General features: G+C 55.5%; 1 protein-coding gene across 1 annotated transcript in view; it reads left to right on the top strand.

The window, feature by feature from the left end:
• gtf2a2 (general transcription factor IIA, 2) overlaps positions 1-21,128 on the top strand; it is a 25,389-nt gene extending 4,261 nt beyond the window's left edge. The window contains exons 2-4 of the mRNA XM_072493092.1: positions 5,386-5,490; positions 10,606-10,732; positions 20,843-21,128. Coding sequence (XP_072349193.1) covers positions 5,386-5,490; positions 10,606-10,732; positions 20,843-20,868 — 258 coding nt within the window. The 3' untranslated portion in view covers positions 20,869-21,128. The remainder of the gene's footprint in view (positions 1-5,385; positions 5,491-10,605; positions 10,733-20,842) is intronic.
• Positions 21,129-22,859: the final 1,731 nt, after the last annotated feature.

Genomic DNA, 22,859 nt, shown 5'->3' on the forward strand with positions numbered 1-22,859 from the left:
CCCCCCCCCCCCACTCTCCCCCCCCCTCCCCATCTCCCCCCCCCCCCCTCCCCATCTCCCCCCCCCTCCCCATCTCCCCCCCCCCTCCCATCTCCCCCCCCTCCCCATCTCCCCCCCCCTCCCCATCTCCCCCCCCCCTCCCCATCTCCCCCCCCCTCCCCATCTCCCCCCCCCCTCCCCATCTCCCCCCCCCTCCCCATCTCCCCCCCCCTCCCCATCTCCCCCCCCCCCCACTCCCCCCCCCCATCTCCCCCCCCCTCCCCATCTCCCCCCCCCCCCCATCTCCCCCCCCCTCCCCCATCTCCCCCCCCTCCCCATCTCCCCCCCCCCCCATCTCCCCCCCCCCCCCCCTCCCCCCATCTCCCCCCCCCCCCCATCTCCCCCCCCCCCCAACCCCCCCCCACACCCCCCCCTCCCCCCCCCCACTCCCCCCACCCCCATCTCCCCCCCCCCATCTCCCCCCCCCCCCCATCTCCCCCCCCACCCCCCCCCACCCCCCCCCACCCACCCCCCCCCCATCTCCCCCCCCACCCCCATCTCCCCACCCCCCCCCCATCTCCCCCCCCCCCACCCCCATCTCCCCCCCCCCCAATCTCCCCCCCCACCCCCCCCCATCTCCCCCCCCCCCCATCTCCCCCCCCCCCACCCCCCCCCCCCCATCTCCCCCCCCCCCCCCCACCACACCCCCCCCCACCCCCATCCCCCCCCCCCCCCCCCCCCCCATCTCCCCCCCCCCCCCCATCTCCCCCCCCCTCCCCACACCCCCCCCCCCCCCCCCACTCCCCCCCCCCCCTCCCCCATCTCCCCCCCCCCCCCATCCCCCCCCCCCCTCCCCCCCCCCCATCTCCCCCCCCCTCCCCATCTCCCCCCCCCCACCCCACCTCCCCCCCCCCCCCCATCCCCCCCCACCCAACCCCCCCCCCCCATCTCCCCCCCCACCCCATCTCCCCCCCCCTCCCCATCTCCCCCCCCCTCCCATCTCCCCCCCCCCTCCCCATCTCCCCCCCCCCCCCATCTCCCCCCCCCACCCCCATCTCCCCCCCCCTCCCACTCCCCCCCCTCCCATCTCCCCCCCCCTCCCCATCTCCCCCCCCTCCCCATCTCCCCCCCCCCTCCCCATCTCCCCCCCCCCCCTCCCCCATCTCCCCCCCCCCCATCCCCCCCCCCATCCCCTCCCCCCCCCTCCCCATCTCCCCCCCCCCTCCCCATCTCACCCCCCCACCCCCCCCCCACTCCCCCCCCCCCCATCTCACCCCCACCCCACACCCCCCCCATCTCCCCCCCCCCCCCCATCACCCCCCCCCCATCCCCCCCCCCCCATCACCCCCCCCCCACACCCCCCCCTCCCCATCTCCCCCCCCCCCCCCATCCCCCCCCCCCATCTCCCCCCCCCCACCCCCCCATCTCCCCCCCCCCCCATCCCCCCCCACCCCAACCCCCCCCCACCCCAACCCCCCCCCCCCACCCCCCACCCCATCTCCCCCCCCCCCCCATCCCCCCCCCCATCCCCCACCCCCCCCCCACCCCCCACCCCCCCCACCCCATCTCCCCCCCCCTCCCCACACCCCCCCCCAACCCCCCCACCCCACACCCCCCCCCTCCCCAACTCCCCCCCCCACCCCACTCCCCCCCCCACCCCCACCCCCAACCCCCCCACCCCCACCCCACCCCCCCCCACCCCACACACCCCCCCACCCCAACACCCCCCCACCCCCCACACACCCCCCCCACCCCATCACCCCCCCCCCCAACCCCCCCCCCCCCCACCCCCCCCCCCCCACCCCCCCCACCCCCCCCACCCCCAACTCCCCCCCCCCCCCATCTCCCCCCCCACCCCATCACCCCCCCCCACCCCCATCTCCCCCCCCCCCCCATCTCCCCCCCCCCCCACTCCCCCCACCCCACACCCCCCCCCACCCAACTCCCCCCCCCCACCCCATCTCCCCCCCCCACCCCAACCCCCCCCACCCCCACACCCCCCCCCCCCACACCCCCCCCACCCCCCACCACCCCCACCCCCACCCCCCACCCCACCCCCCCCCCCCCCACACCCCCCCCCCACCCCACACCCCACCCCCACCCCCACACCCCCCCCCACCCCCAACCCCCCCCCCACCCCCACACCCCCCCCCACCCCAACCCCCCCCCCCCCCCACACCCCCCCCCCCCAACCCCCCCCCCACCCCCCCCAACCCCCCCCCCCCCACCCCACCCCCCCCCCCACACCCCCCCCCAACCCCCCCCCCCCCACCCCAACCCCCCCCCCCACCCCATCACCCCCCCCCACCCCACACCCCCCCCACCCCACACCCCCCCCCCCACACCCCCCCCACCCCACTCCCCCCCCACCCCATCTCCCCCCCCACCCCACACCCCCCCCCACCCCAACACCCCCCCCCCACCCCAACCCCCCCCCACCCCCCACACCCCCCCCCCCCCCACCCCCCCCACCCCACACCCCCCCCCCACACCCCCCCCCCCCAACACCCCCCCCCACCCCCACACCCCCCCCACCCCACACCCCCCCACCCCCACACCCCCCCCACCCCACACCCCCCCACCCCACACCCCCCCCACCCACACCCCCCCCCCCACCCCCCCCCCCACACCCCCCCACCCCACACCCCCCCCCACCCCCACACCCCCCCCCCCACCCCCCCCCCCCACCCCCCCCCCCCACCCCCACACCCCCCCCCCCACACCCCCCCCCACCACCCCCCACACCACCCCCCCACACCCCCCCCACACCCCACCCACCCCACCCCCCCACACCCCCCCCCACACCCCCCCCCACCCCCCCCCCCCACACCCCCCCCCCCACCCCCCCCCACCCCCCCCCACCCCCACACCCCCACCCCCACACCCCCCCCCCCCCCACCCCCACACCCCCCCCCACCCCACCCCCCCCACCCCCACCCCCCCCACCCCACCCCCCCCCCCCCACTCCCCCCCCCACCCCACCCCCCACCCCACCCCCCCCCTCCCCATCCCCCCCCCCCCACCCCCCCACCCCCACCCCCCCCCTCCCCATCCCCCCCCACCCCACCCCCCCCCACCCCCCCCCCCCTCCCCACCCCCCCCCCCCCCCACCCCACCCCCCCCCCACCCCCCCCCACCCCACCCCCCCCACCCCCCCCCCCCCCACCCCCCCCCCCCCATCCCCCCCCCCCACACCCCCACCCCCCCCCCACTCCCCCCCCTCCCCAACACCCCCCCCTCCCCATCACCCCCCCCACCCCATCCCCCCCCCACCCCACTCCCCCCCCCTCCCCATCTCCCCCCCCCCCACTCCCCCCACCCCACCCCCCCCCACCCCATCACCCCCCCCCCTCCCCATCTCCCCCCCCCTCCCCATCTCTCCCCCCCCCTCCCCACTCTCCCCCCCCCTCCCCAACTCCCCCCCCCCCCACTCCCCCCCCCACCCCACACCCCCCCCTCCCCATCTCCCCCCCCCTCCCCATCTCCCCCCCCCTCCCCACTCCCCCCCCCACCCCACACCCCCCCCCCCCCATCTCCCCCCCCCTCCCCATCTCCCCCCCCCTCCCCATCCCCCCCCCTCCCCATCTCCCCCCCCCTCCCCATCTCCCCCCCCCCCCCACCCCCCCTCCCATCTCCCCCCCCCTCCCCATCTCCCCCCCCCCTCCCCATCTCCCCCCCCCTCCCCACTCTCCCCCCCCCTCCCCATCTCCCCCCCCCTCCCCATCTCCCCCCCCACCCCAACACCCCCCCCCTCCCCATCCCCCCCCCCCTCCCCAACTCCCCCCCCCCCACCTCCCCCCCCCCCCCATCCCCCCCCCTCCCCACCCCCCCCCTCCCCATCTCCCCCCCCCCTCCCCACTCCCCCCCCTCCCCATCTCCCCCCCCCTCCCCATCTCCCCCCCCCCTCCCCATCTCCCCCCCCCCACCCCATCTCCCCCCCCCCCCCACTCCCCCCCTCCCCATCTCCCCCCCCTCCCCATCTCCCCCCCCTCCCCCATCTCCCCCCCCCCTCCCCATCTCCCCCCCCCCTCCCCATCTCCCCCCCCTCCCCACACCCCCCCCCCCACCCCCCCCCTCCCCATCTCCCCCCCCCTCCCCATCTCCCCCCCCTCCCCATCTCCCCCCCTCCCCATCTCCCCCCCCTCCCCATCTCCCCCCCCTCCCCATCTCCCCCCCCTCCCCATCTCCCCCCCCTCCCATCTCCCCCCCTCCCCATCTCCCCCCCCTCCCCATCTCCCCCCCCTCCCCATCTCCCCCCCCTCCCCATCTCCCCCCCCTCCCCCTCCCCATCTCCCCCCCCTCCCCATCTCCCCCCCCCTCCCCATCTCCCCCCCCCTCCCCATCTCCCCCCTCCCCATCTCCCCCCCCTCCCCATCTCCCCCCCCCTCCCCATCTCCCCCCCCCTCCCCATCTCCCCCCCCCTCCCCATCTCCCCCCCCCCATCTCTCTTCCCCCCCCCCATCTCTCTTCCCCCCCCCCATCTCTCTTCCCCCCCATCTCTCTTCCCCCCCATCTCTCTTCCCCCCCATCTCTCTTCCCCCCCATCTCTCTTCCCCCCCCATCTCTCTTCCCCCCCCATCTCTCTTCCCCCCCCATCTCTCTTCCCCCCCATCTCTCTTCCCCCCCCATCTCTCTTCCCCCCCCATCTCTCTTCCCCCCCCATCTCTCTTCCCCCCCATCTCTCTTCCCCCCCCATCTCTCTTCCCCCCCCATCTCTCTTCCCCCCCCATCTCTCTTCCCCCCCATCTCTCTTCCCCCCCATCTCTCTTCCCCCCCATCTCTCTTCCCCCCCATCTCTCTTCCCCCCCATCTCTCTTCCCCCCCATCTCTCTTCCCCCCCATCTCTCTTCCCCCCCATCTCTCTTCCCCCCCATCTCTCTTCCCCCCCATCTCTCTTCCCCCCCATCTCTCTTCCCCCCCATCTCTCTTCCCCCCCCATCTCTCTTCCCCCCCCATCTCTCTTCCCCCCCATCTCTCTTCCCCCCCCATCTCTCTTCCCCCCCCATCTCTCTTCCCCCCCCATCTCTCTTCCCCCCCATCTCTCTTCCCCCCCCATCTCTCTTCCCCCCCCATCTCTCTTCCCCCCCCATCTCTCTTCCCCCCCCATCTCTCTTCCCCCCCCATCTCTCTTCCCCCCCCCCATCTCTCTTCCCCCCCCCCCATCTCTTCTCTCCCCCCCCCCATCTCTTCTCCCCCCATCTCTTCTCCCCCCCATCTCCCCCCTTCCCCTCCCCCTCCTGCTCCTCCCCCTTCCCTCCCCCTCCTCCCCCTCCCATTCCCTCCAACCCCACCCCTCCCTTCATCTCTTTCTTCCCCCCCCCTCTCCATTTCCGATCACGCGCCCCCCCCCCCCCCCCCCCCAACCACCATTGTGCTGTCTCATGGTTACTCTGTTGTGTGTCTCAGTCCCAGCAGATTACCCCTCAGCTGGCTCTGCAGGTCTTGCTGCAATTTGACAAAGCGATCAACAACGCCTTGGCACAGAGGGTTCGGAACCGAGTCAACTTCAGGGTGAGCTTCCTCCCTCCGTCCCTGTCCTGCGATGTCCTTCCATATCTGTACTGGACTGTGTTTCACATGGAAGCATCGTATCTACAAGCTGACCGGACCATCCCGCACCTCCTCCACCTCACACACCATTCTCCACCTCTGCACTGTTTCGGTTTCCGTAAGAAAGGATAAATGTGCGTTGGAGACGGTGCAGCGAAGGTTCAGTCGATCGGTCCCTGTGGTTTGAGAGCTGCACCACGATCAGAGAGGCAGAGTAAATGATCTCCTCTGGAGTTTGGAAGAATGCAAGGCGATCACCTTGTAAAATATTCCAGATTCTGCCGGACCCTCAACCCACTCTGCAGGTTGTGTCTCCCCTGGCTGGGGGTATAACCCGGGATCACAGTCTCAGGACAAGGGGACGATCATTTTGAACTTAGTTGAGAGATTTCTTCATTTGAGTCTGGTGATTGTTTGGAATTCGTTTCCCAGAGGGTTGTAGATGTTCCATCGCTGACTGTGTTGAAGACTCGAGACTAATTTTTAGCTCCTCAGGGGTCAAGAGATTTGGGGATTAGAACCATAGGATGCGATCAAGTACCGACCCTCTGAAAGGGCATCATAGCTAGGCCCCCCCACCCCCCCCAAATATCCCCGTAATCCCACCTAACCTGCACATCTTTAGACTGGGAGGAAACCGGAGCACCCGGAGGAAACCCACGCAGATGCGGGGAGAACGTGCAGACTCTGCACACAGTGACCCGAGGTTGGAGTTGAACCCAGGACCCTGGCGCAGTGAGGCAGTATTGCTTACCACCGTTCCGTGGGCGGTAAAGTAGGCTTGAAGCCAAAGGTTCGACCATGTTGAATGGTGGAGCTGCTCGCTGGGCAGTCTGCCCCCATCCTGCTGCTGTTTTTGATGTGATTATGTTGTGACTCCAACATGTCCTTTACTCCTTTCTCCATCAAGTACTTGTATAACTTCCCCTTAAAGGTAGCTTTGCTGTATGTTTTTATTTACTCATTCAGAGGATGTGGATGTCACTGGCAAGACCATAAGACATAGGAGCAGAATTAGGCCACTCGGCCCATCGAGTCTGCTCCGCCATTCAATCATGGCTGATGTGTTTCTCATCCCCATTCTCCTGCCTTCTCCCCACAACCCCTGAGCCCCCTATTAATCTATTTCTGTCTTAAAGACACTCAGTGAATTGGTCTCCACAGCCTTCTGCGGCAAAGAGTTTCACAGATTCACCAGCCTCTGGCTGAAGGAATTCCTCCTCATCTCTGTTTTAAAGGATCGTCCCTTTAGTCTGAGATTGTGTCCTCTGGTTCTGTTTTTTCCTATAAAGGAAACATCCTCTCCACGTCCACTCTATCCAGGCCTCGCAGTATCCTGTAAGGCAAGCATTTATGTTTATCTCGAATTTCCCTTGAACTCGCTCATGGGGTGGGGGGGTCATCTTTGTTGAGTTGTTGTGGATCTGGAGTCACACACAGGCTGTGCTAAATTGCCCCTTAGTGTCCAGGCATGTGCAGGTTAGGTGGGGTTACGGGGTTAGGGCGGGAGAGTGGGCCGAGGGAGGGGGCTCTTTCAGAGAGTCAGTGCAGACTCGATTGGCCGAATGGCCTCCTTCTGCACTGTCGGGATTCTATGATTCTATATCATTTGTAAAAACGTTTTGACAAATGATAACTGCACAGACAGCAGCTGTAACCTGGCAACCGACCTGTCAATGAAGAGGCGGAGGGTGAGGGTGGGTGGGGGGAGGGAAGGGAAGCAAAGGGGGTGAGTGAGATGGAATGTGTATTAGAACATAGAACATTGCAGCGCAGTACAGGCCCTTCGGCCCTCGATGTTGCATCGACCTGTGAAACCACTCTAAAGCCCATCTACACTATTCCCTTATCGTCCATATGTCTATCCACTGACCATTTCAATGCCCTTAGTGTTGGCGAGTCCACTACTGTTGCAGGCAGGGCATTCCACACCCTTACTACTCTCTGAGTAAAGAACCTACCTCTGACATCTGTCTTATATCTATCTCCCCTCAATTTAAAGCTATGTCCCCTCGTGCTAGACATCACCATCCGAGGAAAAAGGCTCTCACTGTCTACCCTATCTAATTTGTGGATGACTGTAAAGGGAGGGGAGTGTTGTGACATTTTTTAACAGTTTTTATTCATGTGGGCGTTGCTGGTTAGATCAGCATTTCTCTAGTTGCCCTTCAGAAGGTGGTGGTGAGCTGCCTTCTTGAACCGCTGTAGTCCCTGAGGTGTAGGTACACCCACAGTGCTGTTGGGGAGGGAGTTCCAGGATTTTGACCCAGCGACAGCGAAGGAATGGCCAATATATTTCCAAGGCAGGCTGGTGAGTGATTTGGAGGGGAACCTCCAGGTGGTGGGGTTCCCAGGTATTTGCAGCGGCCGTGGGTTTGGAAGGTGCTGTCTAAGGAACCTTGGTGAGTTGCTGTAGTGCACCTTGTAGATGGTACGCACGGCTGCTACTGTTTGTCAGTGGAGGAGGGATTGAATGTGGAAGGGGAGCAATCAAGTACCTGGATGGTGTCAAGCTTCTTGAGTGTTGTTGGAGCTGCACTCATCCAGGCAAGGGGAGGCACGTGCCAGTAACTATGCCCAGGAATGGAGAGAATATGCCCACATTTAGAAGGTAATTTGATTGTGGTTTTCAGGATATGAAAGTGATCAGATGGGGTTGTTGTGGGCAGGGGAACAAAACTATTTCCACTCCTTGGGGATGGAAGGGGAAAGAAACATTGACCTCGCCCTCACCAATCTACCTATCACAGGTGCATCTGTCCATGGCAGTTTTTGGAGGACGGTCCTTATGGCGACAAAGTCCCGACTTCAATCTGGGGACACTCTCCACCATGACCACCATGTTGGGTGGCATGACCACCATGCTAAATGGGCATCCATGAGGCTCTGGGGGCCACCAGCAGCAGCAGGATTGTACTCGACCGCAATCTGTAACCTCATGGCCCAGCTTGGTCCCTCACTACCATTACCACCAAGCTGGTAGATGAACAATGAAGACTGCAGGAGGGCAGGCCAGGAACAGCATCAGGCACGTGTAAATAGAACATAAAACATTAAGGGCAGTACTGGCCCTTCGACCCTCAATGTTGCGCCGACCTGTGAAACCACGCTAAAGCCCATCTACACTATTCCATTATCGTCCACATGTCTATCCAATGACCATTTGAATACCCTTAGTGTTGGCGAGTCCACTACTGTTGCAGGCAGGGCATTCCACGCCCTTACTACTGTCTGAGTAAAGAACCTACCTCTGACGTCTGTCTTATATCTATCTCCCCTCAATTTAAAGCTATGTCCCCTCGTGCTAGACATCACCATCCGAGGAAAAAAGGCTCTCACTGTCCACCCTATCCAATCCTCTGATCATCTTGTATGCCTCAATTAAGTCACGTCACCTCTTAACCTTCTCTCTAACGAAAACAGCCTCAAGTCCCTCAGCCTTTCCTCATAAGATCTTCCCTCCATACCAGGCAACATTCTGGGAAATCTCCTCTGCACCCTTTCCAATAAGGTGTCATGTTAATCTTTAGTAATGTTTTATTATTGTCACAAGTCGGCATTAACACTGCAATGACGTTACTGTGAACAGAAGAGGTTTGCCAGGATGTTGCCAGGTCTGGAGGATATTGGCTATGAGGAGAGGTTACATAAACTCGGTCTGTTCTCACTGGAACGACACAGGTTGAGGGGTGACCTGATAGAAGTCCAAACGATTAAGAGGGGCATGGACAGAGTGGATAGTCAGAAGCGTTTTCCCCAGGGTGGAAGATTCAACAGGTTTGAGGTGCGAGGGGCAAGGTTTAGAGGAGATGTGCAAGGGTAGTTTTTTACATAGTGGGTAGTGGGTGCCTGGATAGAGGGATACGGACCCCAGAAGTGCAGAATTAGTTTAAACATGCATCATAAGGGCAGCACGGTAGCATTGTGGATAGCACAATTGTTTCACAGCTCCAGGGTCCCAGGTTCGATTCCGGCTTGGGTCACTGTCTGTGCGGAGTCTGCACATCCTCCCCGTGTGTGCGTGGGTTTCCTGCGGGTGCTCCGGTTTCCTCCCACAGTCCAAAGATGTGCAGGTTAGGTGGATTGGCCATGATAAATTGCCCCTCAGTGTCCAAACTTGCCCTTAGTGTTGAGTGGGGTTACTGGGTTCTGGGGATGGGGTGGTGTGGGCTTGGGTAGGGGGCTCTTTCCAAGAGCCAGTGCAGACTCGATGGGCCGAATTGCCTCTTTCTGCACTGTAAATTCTATGAACGGTGCAGGCTTGCAGGGCCGAAGGGTCTGTTCCTGTGCTGTACTGTTCTTTGTCCCCAGGACATCACTGCAGGAGTTCCTCGGTCGTGCCCTCGGCCCAACCACCTTAGCTGCCTCATCAATGACCTCCCATCCTAGCCGAATGACCTATTCCTGATCCTAGTTTCTGTAAGGTCAGAGGTGGCGGTGTTTGCTGAAGAGTGTGCTGCGTTCTCTCCCTAACAGCACTGTGATGTGTAACTGCATCACATAGAGACTGCAGCGGCTCAAGAAGGCAGCTCACCGACACTGTGTCAAGGGCAATTAGAGATGGGCAATAAATACTGGCCCAGCCAGTGACACTAGCATGCCGAGAACGAGTAAAAAAACAACCATCAGATTAGAAGCGTGGATGTTGGCTGATTGCACGTTGTTCAGTACCATCCAAGTGACACTCATCTCATTAACGAATAAAAAAGATTTTGATCAGCCCTGTACCACGCAACTGATTTCAGTTTATATTCCATAAATTGTTCCATGCTATAAACCTGCTGTGTCTGTGTCACATTAATATGGAAAATATATTGTATGAATTCAATTTTGTAATCACATCCACTGGGGTTGACTGAGGCTCCGTATTTCTCAGAGCGAGATTTGGTTGTGGTGTTCAAATTGCACCGTCTGGACAAGCTTTACTGGGACGTAAATCCTTCCGCAGTCCGTCTCTAACTTTCAGCCGTCTTTGGGTTTGGCGCCTTTGGCATCATCCCTGGGGGGGTCAGTGGTTTGTAACACTCGGTACACCCTGCAGTTGTTGGTGATCTGTCCTGTGGTTTTATTTTAAAGGGCTCTCTGAATACGTACCGATTCTGCGATAATGTTTGGACGTTTGTCCTCAATGACGTGGAGTTTCGGGAAGTCACCGAGCTGGTGAAGGTGGACAAAGTGAAGATTGTAGCCTGCGATGGCAAAAGTGAGTTTGAATTTGCTAAATTCGAAAACACCGTTTTGTTGTTCAATTTGTGACTTGAATTCCTTTGAGAGCTACTTATTCTTGGCTGCCTGGGGAATGTCCGGCTTTTTTTTCCTCGCCCGATGGGAAACTGTTAGGAGAACATTGGTGTTAGCACGAGGAGGCCATGGCATAGTCACTGGGCGAGTAATCCAGAGACCCAGACTAATGCTCTCAGGACCCGACTTCGAATCGCACCATGGAAGATGGCAAAATTAGAATTCAATAAAAGTCGAATGATGGCCATGAAGCCATTGTCGATGGTGGTAAAAACCCACCTGGTTCACTGATGCCCTTTCGAGAAGGAAATCTGCCGTCCTTACCTGGTCTGGCCTACATGGGTGACTCCAGACCCACAGCAATGTGGCCGACTCTTAAATGCCCCTCTGTGAAATGGCCCAGCACTCCGTTTAAGGGCAATTAGGGTCACCGAAGAGGGGACTTTCTGCAAAAGGTTTTTGTGAGTGTGCAGTGTTCTGGATGGAGCATCTCAGATTTGTGGGTTTCCTCCGGGTGCTGCGGTTTCCTCCAAAGCTGTGCAGGTCAGGTGGATTGGCCATGGTAAAGATTTGGTGAGGTTGCGAGGATGTGGGGTCGGGGAGTGGGCCCTAGGCAGGGTGCTCTAGTGCAGACTGGATGGACTGAATGGCCGCCTGCACTGTAGGGATTCTATGATTCATACCTTGAATCATATGACTGAAACTGGGACTCCGTGTCAGTGAGCATGTAACCCTGCTCCAATAATTCACCACACTTTCCCCCATATTCTCCCCATTCCCATACCCAGTCTTCATGATCCACTCACGCGTCCTCTAGCCCTACCTCATTTCAAATGTCTGCATGAAGAGGTTTCTCTGGCAAATCTATTCCAAGTCTTTTCCACCTAATCTTGAAATAATGGCCCTCATTGCTGAAACTTCGTCTCCACGTTCCCCCACCTCCCTCCCCAACCTGATCCTATCCCATCCTTGCCTTAATTTTGAGCACTTCTATTGTGGAGACCCGGAATCTGTGTTTCAACAAACAAGGGTCACCTTTTCCACTCCTCTGATTTGTTTTGTGTTTTTGTTTCCTCATACCTGGGACCCCCCCTCTCTCCCGACACAGTGGCCTTGGCCCTTTTCAGCTCATTCCCTCATCTCTTCAATATCCCATCGCAGCTTTCAAAGATCTAACTGCATCTCCTAATTTGACATCCTCTGCAAATCCTGGCTCCCTCCAGACCTGTGCCCTGGCCACTGAAATTCATTATTTCTAGGCCCGCATCAGCTTCCTCCCTCAAGACCCCTGTCGCTTTATTGCCCTTCAGCCAAACTAACGTCTCCAAAATGGTCCTTTTCCCCGGCACGATTTTGCTCTCGGGGGAGAGGGCCTCCCCTCTTTCCCCAATATCCTGCACTGCCGCAAATGACTTTTTAGTAATTAGTCCGTGTTTTAATGAGCTGCACATTGATGATCATGTCCTCTGGCACCTCCTTATGTAAATAGGAGCCTTGATGCTTGCAGGCCAAAGTAAGACCATTTGGCTTGTGCCACCTGTGCTAATGGCCTTTTCAAATTATTTACAAAATTCACATCCACCACTCGAATGTTGCAGATCCCGACAACTGAGCAAAAAGAATTTCTCCTCTCCCCTCGAGACCCCTCCTCGTCGATGATTGAACATTTATTTTAACCTCCGGTTATGGAAAAGCTTTTGAAAACTTTTTTAAAAAACACACAGCACGTTCACAAGTTGCCACCCGTCTGTTTTGCCTCCTCTGACAGATTCGGCCCTGCTGCAGATGTCAGGGTAACTGTTTACCTCTTCCCCCTTTTTAGTGGGGTTATTTTTGCTGCCTTCCAATTGTTTGCAAGAGTCCTAGAATCAAAGGTTATCTGCAGGGTAAAAGCCAATGCGTCCACTATTCCGACCACTTGTAAAAACCCCGGGACTCTGGTCCGAGGATGAATGTGCTAAATTGGGGGAAGGCTAATTATAACAATATTAGGCGGGAACTGAAGAACATAGATTGGGGGCGGATGTTTGAGGGCAAATCAACATCTGACATGTGGGAGGCTTTCAAGTGGCAGTTGAAAGGAATACAGGACCGGCATGTTCCTGTGAGGAAGAAAGATAAATACGGCAATTTTCGGGAACCTTGGATGACGAGTGATATTGTAGGCCTCATCAAAAAGAAAAAGGAGGCATTTGTCAGGGCTAAAAGGCTGGGAACAGACGAAGCCTGCGTGGAATATAAGGAAAGTAGGAAGGAACTTAAGCAAGGAGTCAGGAGGGCTAGAAGGGGTCACGAAAAGTCATTGGCAAATAGGGTTAAGGAAAATCCCAAGGCTTTTTACACGGACATAAAAAGCAAGAGGGTAGCCAGGGAAAGGGTTGGCCCACTGAAGGATAGGCAAGGGAATCTATGTGCGGAGCCAGAGGAAATGGGCGAGGTACTAAATGAATACTTTGCATCAGTATTCACCAAAGAGAAGGAATTGGTAGATGTTGAGTCTGGAGAAGGGGGTGTAGATAGCCTGGGTCACATTGTGATCCAAAAAGACGAGGTGTTGGGTGTCTTAAAAAATATTAAGGTAGATAAGTCCCCAGGGCCTGATGGGATCTACCCCAGAATACTGAAGGAGGCTGGAGAGGAAATTGCTGAGGCCTTGACAGAAATCTTTGGATCCTCGCTGTCTTCAGGGGATGTCCCGGAGGACTGGAGAATAGCCAATGTTGTTCCTCTGTTTAAGAAGGGTAGCAAGGATAATCCCGGGAACTACAGGCCGGTGAGCCTTACTTCAGTGGTAGGGAAATTACTGGAGAGAATTCTTCGAGACAGGATCTACTCCCATTTGGAAGCAAATGGACGTATTAGTGAGAGGCAGCACGGTTTTGTGAAGGGAGGTCGTGTCTCACTAACTTGATAAGAGTTTTTCGAGGAGGTCACTAAGATGATTGATGCAGGTAGGGCAGTAGATGTTGTCTATATGGACTTCAGTAAGGCCTTTGACAAGGTCCCTCATGGTAGACTAGTACAAAAGGTGAAGTCACACGGGATCAGGGGTGAGCTGGCAAGGTGGTTACAGAACTGGCTAGGCCATAGAAGGCAGAGAGTAGCAATGGAGGGATGCTTTTCTAATTGGAGGGCTGTGACCAGTGGTGTTCCACAGGGATCAGTGCTGGGACCTTTGCTCTTTGTAGTATATATAAATGATTTGGAGGAAAATGTAACTGGTCTGATTAGTAAGTTTGCAGACGACACAAAGGTTGGTGGAATTGCGGATAGCGATGAGGACTGTCGGAGGATACAGCAGGATTTAGATTGTCTGGAGACTTGGGCGGAGAGATGGCAGATGGAGTTTAATCTGGACAAATGTGAGGTAATGCATTTTGGAAGGTCTAATACAGGTAGGGAATATACAGTGAATGGTAGAACCCTCAAGAGTATTGAAAGTCAAAGAGATCTAGGAGTACAGGTCCACAGGTCATTGAAAGGGGCAACACAGGTGGAGAAGGTAGTCAAGAAGGCATATGGCATGCTTGCCTTCATTGGCCGGGGCATTGAGTATAAGAATTGGCAAGTCATGTTGCAGCTGTATAGAACCTTAGTTAGGCCACACTTGGAGTATAGTGTTCAATTCTGGTCGCCACACTACCAGAAGGATGTGGAGGCTTTAGAGAGGGTGCAGAAGAGATTTACCAGAATGTTGCCTGGTATGGAGGGCATTAGCTATGAGGAGCGATTGAATAAACTCGGTTTGTTCTCACTGGAACGAAGGAGGTTGAGGGGAGACCTGATAGAAGTATACAAAATTATGAGGGGCATAGACAGAGTGGATAGTCAGAGGCTTTTCCCCAGGGTAGAGGGGTCAATTACTAGGGGGCATAGGTTTAAGGTGAGAGGGGCAAGGTTTAGAGTAGATGTACGAGGCAAGTTTTTTACGCAGAGGGTAGTGGGTGCCTGGAACTCGCTGCCGGAGGAGGTGGTGGAAGCAGGGACGATAGGGACATTTAAGGGGCATCTTGACAAATATATGAATAGGATGGGAATAGAGGGATACGGACCCAGGAAGTGTAGAAGATTGTAGTTTAGTTGGGCAGCATGGTCGGCACGGGCTTGGAGGGCCAAAGGGCCTGTTCCTGTGCTGTACATTTCTTTGTTCTTTGTTTGTTTGATTCGGCGAAAGGTCCTGGGGCATTTGTTTCTATTTAGTCACAACCTCTCCAACAAAAAAAAAGGGTATTTGCAGATTGTGGAACATTGCGTACACATGCCATGTACACACAAAGCAGGACATATCCAATCAGTCCACTCTCACAGAATCAGAGAATTTGCAGTGCAGAAGGAGGCCATTCGGCCCGTCGAGTCTGCACCGGCCCTTGGAAAGAGCACCCTACCTAAGCCCAGACCTCCACCCTATTCCAGTAACCCCACCTAACCTGTGACGTCACAGCCTGCAGGTAAGTGATTGGCTGGTGACTGGTAAGTAGTTTTTCTTTTCCCTGAGGTGTTATCGTGCGGGGCACAGTGGTCGCTGAGTGTGGTTGCTGAGAAGGGGAGTAAATCTTTTTTTTTTTTTTTCAAACTTACTGTTGAGAGTGCAAAAATGGCAGGAGATCCCAGACCCGTGTTATGCTCCTCTTGCTCAATGTGGGAGTTCAGGGATGCGGCCGATGCCCCTGACTCCTTCATATGCAGGAAGTGTGTCCAGCTGCAGCTCCTGTTAGACCGCATGACGGCTCTGGAGCTGCGGATAGACTCACTTTGGAGCATCCGCGACGCTGAGGAGGTCGTGGATAGCACATTCAGTGAGTTGGTCACACCGCACATTAGGGTTGGTGAGGGAGACAGGGAATGGGTGACCAAAAGGCAAAGAAAGAGCAGGAAGGCAGTTCAGGTGTCCCCTGCGGTCATCTCCCTCCAAAACAGGTATACCGTTTTGGATACTGTTGGGGGAGATGACTCACCAGGGGAAGGCAGTAGTAGCCAGGCTCATGGCACCGTGGCTGGCTCTGCTGCACAGAAGGGCGGGAAAAAGACTGGCAGGGCTATAGTCAGAGGGGATTCAATCGTAAGGGGAGTAGACAGGCTTTTCCGTGGTCGAAAACGAGACTCCCGAATGGTATGTTGCCTCCCGCGTGCACAGGTCACGGATGTCTCAGATCGGCTGCAGGACATACTGAAGGGGAAGGGTGAACAGCCAGTTGTCGTGGTGCATTTAGGCATCAACGATATAGGTAAAAAACGGGATGAGGTCCTACAATCAGAATTTAGGGAGTTAGGAGATAAGTTTAAAAAGTAGAACCTCAAAGGTAGTAATCACAGGATTGCTACCAGTGCCACGAGACAGTCAGAGTAGAAATTCAAGAATAGTCAGAATGAATATGTGGCTTGAGAGATGGTGCAGGAGGGAGGGGTTCAGATTTTTGGGACATTGGAACCGGTTCTGGGGGCGGTGGGACCATTACAAATCGAATGGTCTACACCTGGGCAGAACTGGAACCAATGTCCCAGGGGGTGCTTTTGCTAACACTGTTGGGGAGGTTTTAAACTAATGTGGCAGGGGGTGGGAACCAGATTAGGAAGTTAGACGTCAGTAAAGAGGCAACTAAAGCCAGTAAGGTACTAGATAATAAACTCAATGTGACTAAGGGGAAGAGTAGACAGGGAAGAGATGATGAACGCAAAGGGACAGGTGGTCTGAGGTGCATTTGTTTTAATGCGAGAAGTGTAGCAGGTAAGGCAGATGAACTTAGGGCTTGGATTAGTACCTGGGAATATGATGTTATTGGTATTACTGAGACTTGGTTGAGGGAAGGGCAAGACTGGCAACTAAATATCCCAGGGATATGCTTCAGGAGGGATAGAGAGGGAGGTAAAAGGGGTGGAGGAGTTGCATTACTGGTCAGAGATGATATCATTAAGGAGGGCACGATGGAGGATTCGAGCACTGAGGCGATATTAGTAGAGCTAAGAAATAGGAAGGGTGCAGTAACATTGTTGGGACTTTACTACAGGCCTCCCAAAAGCGAGCGTGAAGTAGAGGTACAAATATGTAGACAGATGATAGAAAAATGTAGGAGCAATAGGGTGGTCGTGATGGGAGATTTTAACTTCCCCAACATTGAATGGGACTCATGTAGTGTTGGAGGCGTAGATGGAGCAGAATTTGTAAGGAGCATCCAGGAGAGTTTTTTAGAGCAGTCTGTAAATAGCCCAACTCGGGAAGGGGCCATACTGAACCTGGTATTGGGGAATGATCCCGGCCAGGTGGTTGAAGTTTCAGTCGGTGATTACTTTGGGAATAGCGATCACAATTCCGTAAGTTTTAGAATACTCCTGGACAAAGACGAGAGTGGTCCTAAAAAAGAGTGCTAAATTGGGGAAAGGCCAAGTGTAACAAAATTCGGCAGGAGCTAGGGAATGTGGATTGGGAGCAGCTCTTTAAGGGTAAATCCACATTTCAAATGTGGGAGTCTTTCAAGGAAAGATTGATTAGAGTGCAGGACAGACATGTCCCTGTGAAAATGAGGGAAAGAAATGGCAAGATTAGGGAACCATGGATGACGGGTGGAATTGTGAGACTAGCTAAGATGAAAAAGGAAGCATACATAAGATCTAGGCGACTTAAAACTGATGAAGCTTTGGAGGAATATCGGGAAAGTAGAACAAATCTCAAACGCGCAATAAAGAGGGCTAAAAGGAGTCATGAAATATCTTTGGCTAACAGGGTTAAGGAAAGTCCCAAAGCCTTTTACTCGTATATAAGGAGCAAGAGGGTAACTAGAGAAATGATTGGCCCACTCAAAGACAAAAGAGGGAATTTCTGCGTGGAGTCAGAGGAAATGGGTGAGATTCTTAATGAGTACTTTAGAACATAGAACGATACAGCGCAGTACAGGCCCTTCAGCCCACGATGTTGCACCGAAACAAAAGCCATCTAACCTACACTATGCCATTATCATCCATATGCTTATCTAATAAACTTTTAAATGCCCCCAATGTTGGCGAGTTCACTACTGTTACTACTTTGCATCGATATTCACCAAGGAGAGGGACATGACGGATGTTGAGGCTAGGGATGGATGCTTAAATACTGTAGGTCAAGTCGGCATAAGGAAGGGGGAAGTTTTGGGTATTCTAAAAGGCATTAAGGTGGACAAGTCCCCAGGTCCGGATGGGATCTATCCCAGGTTACTGAGGAAAGCGAGGGACGAAATAGCTGGGGCCTTAACAGATAACTTTGCAGCATCCTTGAGCACGGGTGAGGTCCCGGAGGACTGGAGAATTGCTAATGTTGTCCCTTTGTTTAAGAAGTGTAGCAGGGATAAACCAGGGAATTATAGACCTGTGAGCTTGACGTCAGTGGTAGGCAAACTGTTGGAGAAGATACTGAGGGATAGGATCTATTCATATTTGGAAGAAAATAGACTTATCAGTGATAGGCAGCAAGGTTTTGTGCAGGGACGGTCATGCCTTACAAACCTAATAGAATTCTTTGAGGAAGTGACAAAGTTAATTGATGAGGGAAGGGCTATAGATGTCATATACATGAACTTCAGTAAGGCGTTTGATAAAGTTTCCCATGGCAGGTTGATGGAAAAAGTGAAGTCATATGGGGTTCAGGGTGTACTAGCTAGATGGATAAAGAACTGGCTGGGCAACAGGAGACAGAGAGGAGTGGTGGAAGGGAGTGTCTCAAAATGGAGAAAGGTGACTAGTGGTGTTCCACAAGGATCCGTGCTCGGACCACTGTTGTTTGTGATATACATAAATTATCTGGACGAAGGTATAGGTGGTCTGATTAGCAAGTTTGCAGATGAAAGTAAGATTGGTGGAGTTGCAGATAGCGAGGAGGACTGTCAGAGAATACAGCAAAATATAGATAGATTGGAGAGTTGGGCAGAGAAATGGCAGATGGAGTTCAATCCAGGCAAATGCGAGGTGATGCATTTTGGAAGGTCTAATTCAAGAGTGGACTATACGGTCAATGGAAGAGTCCTGGGGAAAATTGATGTACAGAGAGATCTGGGTGTTCAGGTCCATTGTTCCCTGAAGGTGGCAACGCAGGTCGATAGAGTGGTCAAGAAGGCATACAGCATGCTTGCCTTCATCGGACGGGGTATTGAGTACAAGAGTCGGCGGGTCATGTTACAGTTGTATAGGACTTTGGTTAGGCCACATTTGGAATACTGCGTGCAGTTCTGGTCGCCACATTACCAGAAGGAGGTGGATGCTTTAGAGAGGGTGCAGAGGAGGTTCACCAGGATGTTGCCTGGTATGGAGGGTGCTAGCTATGAAGAAAGGTTGAGTAGATTAGGATTGTTTTCGTTGGAAAGACGGAGGTTGAGGGGGGACCTGATTGAGGTCTCCAAAATTGAGAGGTATGGACAGGGTGGATAGCAACAAGCTTTTTCCAAGAGTGGGGGTGTCAATTACAAGGGGTCACGATTTCAAGGTGAGAGGGGGAAAGTTTAAGGGAGATGTGCGTGGAAAGTTTTTTACGCGGAGGGTGGTGGGTGCCTGGAACGCTTTGCCAGCGGAGGTGGTAGAGGCGGGCACGATAGTGTCATTTAAGATGCATCTAGACAGATATATGAACGGGCGGGGAACAGGGGGAAGTCGATCCTTGGAAAATAGGCGACAGGTTTAGATAGAGGATCTGGATCGGCGCAGGCTGGGAGGGCCGAAGGGCCTGTTCCTGTGCTGTAATTTTCTTTGTTCTTTGTTCTAACCTTTTTGGGCACCAAGGGCAATTTAGCATGGCCAATCTTGCACATCTTTAGACTCCACCAATAAAGTAATGGAAGGGGTCATTGAAAGCGTTATCAAGTGCCAGTTATTCAGCAATAGCCTGCAATGACACTCAGGTTGGGTTCCGCCAGGGCCACTCAGCTCCTCACCTCATTACAGCCTTGGTTCAAACATGGACAAAAGAGCTGATTGCCAGAGGTGATGTGAGAGTGACTTGCCCTCGACATCAACGCAGCATTTGACTATCAGGGAGCCCTAACAAAACTGGAGTCAATGCGAATCAGGGTAAATCTGCTGATTGGTGTCATACTTGGCACAAAGGGTTTGTGGTGGTTGGAGGTCATCTCAGCTCCAGGACGTCACTGCAGGAGTTCCTCAGGGTAGTGTGCTAGGCCCGACCATCTTCAGCTGCTTCATCAATGACCTTCCTTCCATCATAAGGTCAGAAGTGGGGATGTTCGCTGATGACTGCACAATGTTCAGCACCATTCTCGACTCAGATCCTGAAGCAGTCCATGTCCAAATACAGCAAGATCTGGACAATGTCCAGGCTCGGGCTGACAAGTGGCAAGTTACATTCGTGCCACGTAAGTGCCAGGTAATGCCCATCTCCTACAAATGAGAATCGAACCACCACCCCTTGACGTTCAATGGCATTACCATCACTGAATCCCCCACAATCAACATCCTGGGGGTTACCATTAACCAGAAACTGAACTGGACTAGCCATATTAATACTGTGGCTACAAGAGCAGGCCAGAGGCTAGAAATCATACGGTAACTCCCCACCTGACTCTCCAAAGCCTGTCCACCATCTACAAGGCACAAGTCAGGAGTGTGATGGAATACTCTCCACTTGCCTGGATGAGCTCAGCTCCAACAACACAAGAAGCTCGACACCATCCAGGACAAAGCAGCCCAGCTTGATTGCTCCCCCTTTCCACAAACATTCACTCCCTCCCCCACCGACGCACAGTAGCAGCCGCGTGTACCATCCGCAAGATGCACTGCAGAAACTCACCAAGGCTCTTCCGCCTTCTGATGACATCACTGCACAAGTGATGGGGGTCACTTGTCTGAAATGAGATTAGAGGCAGAAACTTGGGTTGTATTGTGGGGGTGGGGGGGGGGGGGGGGGGGGGGAATAGGGATTCTGGAACTCAGGGGGCTACAGACCGAGAGCTGTAAAGTGGGACGAGTTTGGAACACTGGGCTCTTGTGCCACAAATTTCTATTTCTGCGTCTAACTGGCATGGACCCACTCCTACTGCTGGAGCTTCAACGGCGAAAGTGCGTTTTGATGGTGTCTTATTTTTTGTTTTGTTTGCAGACACTGGTTCGAATGCTGCAGAATAATCCGAAGCTGGATCCAGACCTTTCAGTGAAGCAGTATCCACAGCAGACATGTGAATAATCCCGACTGTTATTTAGCAGCTGCCTGATCCATCATTGCTTCAATTAACAAGAGAACAAGTAGTATGGGGGGTAGAAGGGAGGGGGGTTAAATGTATCCCCAGGATGTACAATATCAGTGAGATTACTTTTTATAAATTCAACCTCGGGCTTTTTTTTTATGTTTGAAAGATAAATCTGTAATAAAGTTTTACTGAACCGTTTTCCTTGCTTGTCCTGGATGGTGTATTTTGGCTTTGGCCAGGGGCGCTGAATCCTCTGTCCCTCGCTAATAGAGTGGTGCAGATGGACCTCGGAGCCTCAAGGGATCGAGGGTCGCTTCCCAAATTCACGCCCGTCTTTTCCAGAGCTCCACGTGTGAATTTGTTCCAATCAGGTTTCTGCCCTCGAAACAGTATCGAAATGGCACTTTGCAAAGTCACATGACATGCCATGTGACTGTGCCGATGGGAAACCTTCCCTCCTCTCGGAGCTGCCGGCTGTCCCTGACTGGTTTGACCATCCCCCTCCCAACGCCCCTCCGCTGTCAGCCAGCTGGGTGGGACTGCTCTACCCCTGTTTCCACTCTGATACCAGAGTATAACTGACGGCGTATCTTCGTGCTCTCACTGTTATACCTGTGTGTGTGTGTGTGTGTGTGTGTGTGTGTGTGTGTGTGTGTGTGTGTCTCCACCCTCCCCAGGCATCTATTCTTGACACCCTGCTTCTGAACTGTACAACTGTACCTTGGCAAAATCATGCACAATCATACAATCCCTACGGTGCAGAAGGAGGCCATTCGGCCTATCGGGTCTGCGCCGATCTATACCTGTAACCTAATCTGCCTATCCCTGGACACTAAGGGCAATTTATCACGGCCAATCCACCTAACCTGTACATATTTGGACAGTGGGAGGGAACTGGAGCACCCGGAGGAAACCCACGCAACATGGGGAGAATGTGCAAACTCCACACAGTCACCCGAGGCCGGAATTGACCCTGGCGCTGTGAGATAGCAGTCTCTTTTTTTTTTCTTTATTCGTTCATGAAATGTGGGTGTCGCTGGCTGGTCCAGTGTTTGTTGCCCAACCCTGAGGGGCATTGAAGAGTCAACCACATTGCTGAGGATCTGGAGTCACATGCACGCCAGGTAAGGACGGCAGATTTCCTTCCCTAACCCCAGACGGGTTTTTACAACAATCGACAATGGTTTCATGGTCGTCATTAAACTTTTTTAAATTTCAGATTTTTAAATTCAAGTTCCACCATCAGTCCTGGCGGGATTCAAACGTGTCCTCAGAGTATTACTCTGGGTCTCTGGATTACTAGCCCAGTGAGAAATCTACTGTGCCATTGCCTACCCTAACAGTGCTAACCACTGTGCTGCCCATGGAAGAATAAAGTTAGTTTCCACTTATCAGTCATTGCAGGACAGAAGGAAGCCATTGAGTCCATGTTGTCTCTAGGAGCAATGCAGCCAGTTATATTGTCTCTAGGAGCAATGCAGCCAGTTATATTGTCTCTCGGAGCAATGCAGCCAGTTATATTGTCTCTCGGAGCAATGCAGCCAGTTATATTGTCTCTCGGAGCAATGCAGCCAGTTATATTGTCTCTCGGAGCAATGCAGCCAGTTATATTGTCTCTAGGAGCAATGCAGCCAGTTATATTGTCTCTCGGAGCAATGCAGCCAGTTATATTGTCTCTCGGAGCAATGCAGCCAGTTATATTGTCTCTCGGAGCAATGCAGCCAGTTATATTGTCTCTAGGAGCAATGCAGCCAGTTATATTGTCTCTCGGAGCAATGCAGCCAGTTATATTGTCTCTAGGAGCAATGCAGCCAGTTATATTGTCTCTCGGAGCAATGCAGCCACTCTAGGAGCAATGCAGCCAGTTATATTGTCTCTCGGAGCAATGCAGCCAGTTATATTGTCTCTAGGAGCAATGCAGCCAGTTAT

This window comes from Scyliorhinus torazame, chromosome 30 (assembly GCF_047496885.1).
Source record: "Scyliorhinus torazame isolate Kashiwa2021f chromosome 30, sScyTor2.1, whole genome shotgun sequence".
Classification (NCBI taxonomy): domain Eukaryota; kingdom Metazoa; phylum Chordata; class Chondrichthyes; order Carcharhiniformes; family Scyliorhinidae; genus Scyliorhinus; species Scyliorhinus torazame.